This window comes from Lactuca saligna, chromosome 5 (genome assembly GCF_052625555.1).
Source record: "Lactuca saligna cultivar CGN05327 chromosome 5, ASM5262555v1, whole genome shotgun sequence".
In the NCBI taxonomy this organism is placed as follows: domain Eukaryota; kingdom Viridiplantae; phylum Streptophyta; class Magnoliopsida; order Asterales; family Asteraceae; genus Lactuca; species Lactuca saligna.
The window spans coordinates 21,144,861-21,153,881 of NC_136421.1; the positions used below are offsets into that span (position 1 = coordinate 21,144,861).

General features: G+C 34.7%; 2 protein-coding genes across 2 annotated transcripts; one reads left to right on the forward strand and one right to left on the reverse strand.

Annotated features, from left to right (window-relative positions):
• The first annotated feature begins 1,553 nt into the window (after positions 1 to 1,553).
• Positions 1,554 to 4,316, forward strand: DDL (SMAD/FHA domain-containing protein). The gene is made up of 11 exons (XM_078958166.1): positions 1,554 to 1,737; positions 2,047 to 2,622; positions 2,813 to 2,841; positions 2,935 to 3,004; positions 3,072 to 3,129; positions 3,235 to 3,327; positions 3,425 to 3,539; positions 3,629 to 3,676; positions 3,758 to 3,803; positions 3,907 to 3,977; positions 4,065 to 4,316. Exons 2-11 carry the CDS (start codon positions 2,065 to 2,067, stop codon positions 4,099 to 4,101), a joined length of 1,125 nt encoding a protein of 374 aa, XP_078814292.1. The 5' UTR covers positions 1,554 to 1,737; positions 2,047 to 2,064; the 3' UTR covers positions 4,102 to 4,316.
• A 3,273-nt stretch (positions 4,317 to 7,589) lies between these two features.
• On the reverse strand, positions 7,590 to 9,021 carry LOC144996905 (28 kDa ribonucleoprotein, chloroplastic-like). Its single transcript, XM_078956687.1, has 4 exons — positions 8,484 to 9,021; positions 8,306 to 8,407; positions 7,938 to 8,228; positions 7,590 to 7,854 (listed from the first exon to the last, which is right to left on the reverse strand). The coding sequence occupies exons 1-4, from the start codon at positions 8,949 to 8,951 to the stop codon at positions 7,795 to 7,797; spliced, it is 921 nt and encodes a 306-aa protein (XP_078812813.1). The 5' UTR covers positions 8,952 to 9,021; the 3' UTR covers positions 7,590 to 7,794.

Genomic DNA, 9,021 nt, shown 5'->3' on the forward strand with positions numbered 1-9,021 from the left:
AAAAATCATCTAAATATGCATGTTTTCATCATACAAGTATAACATCTTTTTTATCAAGAGCTGGTGGTTATTTTGTTTCATTCAGCCATGTATCGTAAAAAACTCAAGTTGTTACAAAATGGATCCGTAAGAAATCTAATAAATAGTAAAAATTGTGAAAATAATTTTCGAACAACTACTTTTTTAAAAACAAAAACATTAAAGACAATTTTTAGACATGACACGATCACATACGACACTCGTTCATAGAATAAAATAGAACAAAATATGGATTCGATGATATGATCACATGTTACGCATGTCCATATACTATTCTATATTGAGTTCTTTTTAATTCAACTAATTAACATAATATTATTATTTTTGTATGTTTTATTAATTATTTTTTTCGAATACAATATTGATTTTAATCGTTTATTTATATTTATGTTTTTAGAATTTTATTTTATGTTTTTGATGCAGTATTCGAATATGTTATTTAATTACGGTTAGACTTCAAGTTATACACAGGTATACAACAAAAAAAGGTTTTAGAAAATTAAGAAATTTATTTGATTAAAAGCTAGTTTTTTTCAATAAAAAAATCCGATTTTTATAAAGTTTTTCTTTATTTGGTTGGATAAAATTTGAATTTTATTTTATATAAAAAAAAATCGGATTTTATATAGGCTAATCAAAACACTAATTTTTAAAATCCCAACTATCAAAATCTACACAAAACCGGTTAGACGTATCTGTAGGGGTGTCAATTTATGACACGACACGACAAAAATACACGAAACGAAACGAAATCGGGACGAAATCAAAATTCGAATTCGTGTTCGTGTCGTTTTCGTGTCAAGATTAAAAAACACGATGTTGTGTCGTGTCGTGTCGTGTTCGTGTTCATAAATCGACACGGAATTGACACGATTAAGCATGTGGTTGTCGTGTTTTTCGTGTTTTTCGTTTTTGTCGTGTTATATATCTGTAAGTATGAACGAAATACACTAATAGTTATGTAATATTATCTTTGTCGTGTCGTGTCGTGTTGTCGTGTTTTAATTGGTTCGTTTTCGTGTTAATGAAAAAAAACACGACATCGTGTCGTGTCGTGTTCGTGTTATACAAAACCTTGTCGTGTCGTGTCGTGTCAGACAAAAACACCGACACGACTGCCCGATTTGACAGCCCTACGTATCTGTATAGCCCAAAAAATAATTTTTATATTTATGTATATATTATTTGAAAAATAATAATTTCTTTTATTTGGTTTAGTAATTAATATGAAGGCATATAAAAGAATATTTCATTTTGGAAAAAAAATAACTGTCAATTACCTATATCGAGCATGTTAATTTTTAGACATTAGTTTTAAGTATATATTTTTTTATCATTAACATATATTATTTTTTTTAATTTTTTAAGTATATTTAAAGAAATGTAATAAAATTAGAAAGAATAGATGAAAAAGATCATGTTAAATGCTAACGTTTGTCATGCTAGGCTCCCGATTCCTAACAGCCCATATGATTTCCCTAAAAGCCCAGCCCGCTAATCAGCGTACGCATCCTCCCCCGATTCCTCAATCTTCACAAAAAAATTCAGAGCTCTCGCCATCTCCACCCCTGTATTCTCCATAACACCGCTCACTCCTCTTCACAAGCTAGTGATTGTTTGCATCTACGTTCCAGATTAGGCACTCATTATCGTTTGTGCTCCATCAACATCACCTTACAAGTTTTTTCTTCTCTCCAGGTATGGTTCACTCATTCTTCTAGGGTTTTCTTCCACACTGGAATGTATTTCGTTTCAAATTTCTTTCGGCTATGCTTCGAAAGTTTGAATTTGGTAATTTTGTTATTCTTCATGCTATACAACTATTACACGCCACTTGATTTACGGACGTTTCATTGTGCTTGTACGCTCATTAATTGATGTTGTACCTTGAGAATTCCATCTTATAGTAGGTTTTCTGGTATGTAAGATTAGAAGTTCAGTGCAAGTTCATGTAGGGGGAGCATGTTTATCTGCTATTTGATTTCTTTATATATTTTCTAATTTCAGGAATTTCAACCCTCTCTCATGGGGCGTAATTCCTCCGATCATTCAGAATCTCCTGTTAGGAATCACAGGTCTTCTCATAGGAGTCCTTCAAGGAGAGAAAGATCAGGAAGATCACCAGGTAGAGATTGGGCTTCAAAACACCACTCAAAGCCTCCTCCTACTCATTCACCACCTAGAGAGAAACCTTCAAGCCACACAAGATCCTCAAAGCAGACACCTGCATCTCCTGTAAGAGCAAACTCAAGATCACCATCACCAAGGAGTAAAAGGTTAAGAAGAGATCGATCTAACAATAAGGATGATAAACCAAGTGAAAGAGGACATGGTAAAACCAGATCACCAGCATCACATGAATCTCGATCACCATCACCAAGAACCAGAAGGTTGAGAAGAGCCCAAGCTGATAAAACTGATGAAATGAAAGGCAGAGGACATGTTAGTGGAAGTGACAAGGTTACACATAAAGATAGGGATTTAGATGGAAATGGAAACGGATCCTCCAAATCCAGACATGGGGGAGAAGGTCACAGAAGTAGACACAAATCTGATTCGCCTCCTAAAGGAGCACGTGATGAGGTGTCTGGTGATATCCATATCTTTTAACTCATCTACTTTCTTCTATACGATCTTGATGAAAAAAAAAAAAAAACTGTTCATGCACATTTGAGATAACGATTTGAATGGATCATTATACTGTTGTTGTTTCCATGGATGATTTGTAAATTGTAAATGAAGTTATTGACTTCCATTTTGTTTTATTTTCCAGGGAAATAACTCAAGAGGTGATGATCCTCAGTGAGCACCTATCTGAACTTTTGAACTTTTGTAGCCCATATTCTTTACATGATCTGATTATAGATGCTAATGCTATATAATGTGTGTCATTAGGAATGGCAATGATGATGATTCAGTAGCACAAATGAAGGCTGCTGAAGAGGCACTTGCAACTAAGGAAAAGGTGACTCAAGTTTAATCATTTTTGTTGCTCTTTCCTTTTTTACTCAATGGACTTAATATTGTTGCAGCAAAAGCCTTCTTTTGAGTTGTCTGGAAAGCTTGCAGCTGAGACAAATCGAGTCAAGGGTGATTGAGTCTTTTGTTCACTTCTTTTCCCTCTCTTTTCTTATTTAGATAATAGAAACAGATTTTTCAAGAAACTAAATTAATATGATATTTTTTTAATGGTAGGTGTGACACTGTTGTTTACTGAGCCACCAGATGCAAGGAAGCCAGAAATAAGATGGAGGCTTTATGTTTTCAAGGGTGGTGAAGTGCTTAATGGTAGGGTGGGTTTGACCATATCTCTTTTTGGTTATATAAAGTCAAATATTGGTTTTTATGTGAGTTTTTATTTAAAAAAAATAAAAATGAAAAACAGAGCCTTTGTATGTGCATCGGCAAACCTGCTATCTATTTGGGAGAGAAAGAAGGGTAGCAGACATCCCTACAGATCATCCATCATGCAGCAAACAGCATGCTGTTCTTCAGTATCGGTATGTATAAAGTATAATCACCATCTCAACTTTCAGTTTATTTTTATTCCTGTTTCTTGACGGAATATTCTCTTTCTGTTAATTCTCAGGCAAGTTGAGGTGGAGCAACCTGATGGCATGCTAGCCATGAAAATTAGGTAAAAACGTTGTTTCTTACTTTCTTTCAATTTGTACTTTATTTTATTATTTATATGTTATCTGAATTTTTGTTTTTGTAGGCCTTACATAATGGACCTGGGGAGCACCAATGGGACTTTCATAAATGTAAGCACACACACACACACAGATACATGACATGATAATGTATTGCTGTTTAATTTAATACTAATAAGTAAATAAATATATGTTTTGTTGTGAATGTATGTAGGATAATCGTATTGAAGCTGAACGATATTATGAACTCATGGAAAAAGACACCATCAAGTTTGGGAATAGCAGGTAGGTTGGCTTTACAGATGTGCATGTGGCATGATTTATTTATATTTATATTTATATTTATATTTATATTATTTTTGTGTTTTGCAGCCGAGAGTATGTACTTTTGCATGAGAATTCCGCTTAGAAGATTTTCTTGGGTTGTACAAGTGGAGTATTTTCTAAGATTTTAGGCAAATATTGTTATTGTTATTGTTATTGTTAATGGTTTTGTTATTAGTTTGTGGTGTTTGATTGATTTAACAAGAAAACCGGTGTTAAGAGTAAATTACGAAAATCAGTCTCCTCAAGTCAAACTATGTCTATCTCCAATTGAATAGTTAAGAGTAAATTACTATATCAGTCTCCTCAAGTCAAACACAGTTTAGTTGGTTGAATCTTTGATTTTTTTTTAAACAGAATATGATTAAATTTTATATATACGCCTTTTGTGTTAGATTATTCGACATAAAGTGATGATCTTATGAATGCATACTCTTTCCAAGTGTGCAATAAACCGTTTACGCATGCCTGTCTGTTTGTTTTATGGATTCCGAAAGAATAGGAAAAAGATAAATTCCATCAAAAATATGTTTGGTTAAAAAATCAATCAATTTATATTATATTCTATAAACAACAAGTTTTATCATTCATTGGGATAGACCCAAAGCATCTTATTTTCTTTCCTTATCTACTATAAGCATATCAAATTAACCTTGAGGACTTCACCGGTTCATGTTAGAGACCATTTCATTCGGTTTCTTGAAAAAAAAAAATACAAAAGGTTCTCGGGGTGGCTTCTTTTCATCCTTGACCTGGGCTTTTGCATCTCTCCTAGGCACATAGGGATGTGTTGGGCTTGAGTTTCTTTGAAGAGGAAGTTTGTGCTGCTATTTGGTCTTGTGGGAGTGTTAGGGCACATGGCCTATATGGTTTTTTATTCTCGTTTTGAAAAGGTTTTGAGAGCTTATGAAGGATAATATTTGCAACTGTGTTGAAGAATTCCTTGATACAGATCGTATCCCTAATGGCTGCAATTCTTCTTTCATTACTTTGATTCCAAAGGTAGATAGTCCCTCGATCTTTAAAGATTATAGATCGATTAAATTAAGTGGTGTGCAATATAAAATTATTGTTAAATATTTAGCTAATAGATAAAAGGGTTTCTACTCCAGCTGTGTGTTGCCCTTACTCCTTGAAATTGAGGGTTCAAGAATTCAAGTCTCGTTGTGGACATAAGTGAATGTAAGTAGTAGTTTTAGGAGTTGCCGTTCAAAAAAATAGCTAATAGATTAGCTTTGGTGATTGATGGTTTAGTGAATAATCTGCTTTTGTTAAAGGCAGACAAATGCTAGACGGTCCTTCGATGATGAATGAGATCATTCAGTGGTATAAAAGAAAAAAGAAAAACTTAATGATTTTGATAAGGCGTATGATTCGATTAGCTGAGAATACTTAATAAAAATTATGTCTCATATGGGGTTTTATCATAGATGGATACAAAGGATTAAAGCTTGTTTGGTATCTTCCCGAACCTCCATCCTAGTGAATGGAAGCCCTACAAAAGAGTTCTCGCCTCTGAGACGTTTTCGTCAAGATGACCATTTTTCCTCATTTTCTCTTTATTCTTGTTATGGAAGGATTGCATGTGGCGGTAGAGGATAATGTGAGTCATGGTTTATTTTAGGGTGTTGTGGTTACAGACAATCATTGTCTCATTATTTTTATGCTGATCAGAATATTGCTAACCTGATTACTATTCTTAATTTTTTTTACTTGGTGTCGGGCCTTAAATTAAATTTACAGAAATCAAATTTGTATGGTATCGATATTCCAAGGTTGAAGAGATAGTTGTGATTAACATATGTGATTTAACTAGTTTGCCTTTTACTTATCTTGGGTTATCGGTTGATGAAAATATGAGTCGTGTGGTTAATTGGAAAACGGTGATCCAAAAGTTTGAGAAGCGATTGGGTAATTGGAAAGTGAATCTTATTTTTGTAGGAGTTAGATTGACGTTAATTAAATCTATTCTTAATACCCTTGGTATTTACTACATGTCCATATTTAAAATGTCTGGGTTTGTGAATAGTGTTTTAGAGTCTTTTGCGTTCTCGGTTCTTTTGGGGAGGTAGTGACTTAGAAAATTTTATTGGGTCAAATGGATCTTGGTGTTGAATTCCAAGGATAAAGGTGGTTTAGGTATTGGAAGTTTAAAAGCGGTTTAATATGGTGTTGCTTATTAAATGGGGGTGACATTTTTTATAATGAGGAGGAAGCTTTGGGTTAAGGTGATTCATAATATTCATGGTGTCTATGGTGGGTTGGGGGTGAACTCTCTGAAACCGAAGGGAGGAGGTGTGGGCCAATCTTGTGAAAGCTATACGATTAGTTTGATGCCTTTCACATTGTGCCCCATTCTTTTTTTATAAGACGATTATATATATATATATATATATATATATATATATATATATATATATATATATATATATATATATATATATATATATATATATATATATATATATATTTTGAACCGGCAAATCTAATCTACTTCTAAGCTAACAACACCTATTCCACCTATGTCCACGACGAGACTTGAACCCTCGACCTCAAAGAGGGAGGGCACCACCTGATACCGCTGGGCTACAATATATATATATATATATATATATATATATATATATATATATATATATATATATATATATGTGTGTGTGTGTGTGTGTGTGTAGGCTATTAGTTCTAATGTTGGTTTTACTATTAGTAGCAATAGAAAACATATTGAGGAAGACATGATCGAGATGTGTTGGTGGAAGCTTGTCCCATTAAGGTCCCTATTAAGCTTATTATTCATCTATTGAAAACCATTCTAGATAGACTTCCTACTAAAGATAAAGATAATATGGTTAAAATGGGCATTGACTTGACTTTTGTGTTATGCCCTATGTTTTCTTCACAAATTGAAGATTACAGTCGTATTTTTTGTTTGTGAAGTGGCCAAAGAAATATGGAACAAACTCCTTTTCCTTTGTTTCCGAATGTCTCCGATATTATGAGTTGGGTTGATAACATTATAACCCACTTCTTTATGACTCTTTAATTGATTTGTTTTTCTCTAGCTTTTTTGCTAGTTTGCTTTATATAACGTGGCTGTTAAAAAAATAGATTTTTACATTCTAATTCTTTTGATAAAATTTTGCAAAGAAGTATATTCCATTACATGTCAACAAAAGCATATTAAAGATTTTATTTCCTCCGGATTCCAAATTCCTTAAGATTTTAGTACCTCCACTCAAAATGGATCTCTTACCTTAATTACATTGCTGGAAAGTTACGATACTTTATTAACTTTTATTTTTATTTTTATTTTTTTATTACTTGAATGAGATGGAATGCATTGGTTTCTTGGATTCATGGTAATAGATGATGACCGATTATTTCACTGGAAATACAACCGCTTGTCTATCAGTTGAAGCCGGGAACGCAATTGGTGATTCCGGAGGGTATCACAGGAATTGAAAATGGTGGGGACAAGAATGGAAATGGTTGAGTTAGTAAAAGTTATTCAACATACATATCAATGGTTTCTATTTTCCAACATTCCAACTCAGGAGAATCAAGAAACAATCATGGCCATAAAAAGATAACCTTTTTATACCACCCCATAAACTGCCTAGCAAATTTGCATAGGCATCAGGTTCAAGTACACCTCCAATAACTTTACTCAATAACTTATAACAAAACACATCGCACTTGATAAACTCCTAAACAAAAACTTACATGAAACATAAAACACCAGTTGGAAGTTGAAACCAAATCAAACCAAAAACCCAGATCAGAAACGCCTTGGCCTCTCCTCCGCTACATTTACCCTAATTGCTCTTCCACCCATGCTCTGCAACACAAAAAACTTATTACAATCTTTCTTCTTCAAAAGTAATACCAAATTTATACACAAGCAAGAACTTAGGGTTTTACCTGTCCATCAAGATTTTCAATGGCGTCATTGACTTCACTTTCAGAAGACATAGTCACAAACCCAAACCCTCGTGATCGACCACTTTCCCTGTCAATCACAACTCTCGCATTCACAACCTTTCCATGTTCACTGAACAGCTGCTCAAGGCGGACATCATCGACATCCCATGGAAGGTTGCCAACGTAAACTCTGTATGAAGGTCCGGACATCTGCGGCGACCTCTCTGCACGCTCTGGCCTTGATCCTCTTGGTGCTGCTTTGTTTACAGTCAAGTATCTTCCTCCAATTTCCTGTTGCAATTCAAACATCACTCCATTGGAGCTCTTTTTCACCGGTTAATTAAAGGACATTACTTGTAAAAGCTTACATAACGATGGAGCATCTCAACAGCTTTCTCCGCTTCTTCAACGGTGCTCATTGTTACAAACCCGAAACCCCTACTCTGATCGGTCTCTCTATTGTATATAACCTAATTCAACAAACAAAACCCTAATTAGAGTCGAAGCAAATTGAAAATTTTGAAAAACTCGAGAAATAAATAATACCTCAGAAATCTCAACGACACCAGCTTGTTGAAAAAGCTGAGCCAATTGCTCGCTATCCACATCATACGGCAAATTACCGACGAAAATCTTAGCTTCTTCTGGTGGTTCAGAAAACTCTTCCGTCGCTTCAGTGGCAGCATCTCCAACCGCGCCCCCTTCCCAATCGGAGACACCGGTGTCAGCGGCTGCTTCCGTTTCCTCAGTTTCGTCTCCCCAACTCAATTTTTCATCTGTTTGAAGAACCAAGGTGTTGTCTTCTTCTTGAACAAAGGTAACAATACGCGAGGAATTGGCTTTTCTTCGCAGAGAAAAGGGTGTAAAGGAAGCGGATAGGTGGAATTTAATGGGTTTCAATGGTAAAGAGATGTGTTGGAGTGTTTTGCCGGCGAAGATAGCCGGAGATGATGAAACCAGGCAGCCATTAGCCATGGATAAGGAGTTCGACATGGGTTTTGCCGCACAAGACATTGTAGGTAAGAAGGGTTTAGAGGAGTCGGGGAAAGATAAGGGGGATGATGGATGTTATCGGTTGGCATCA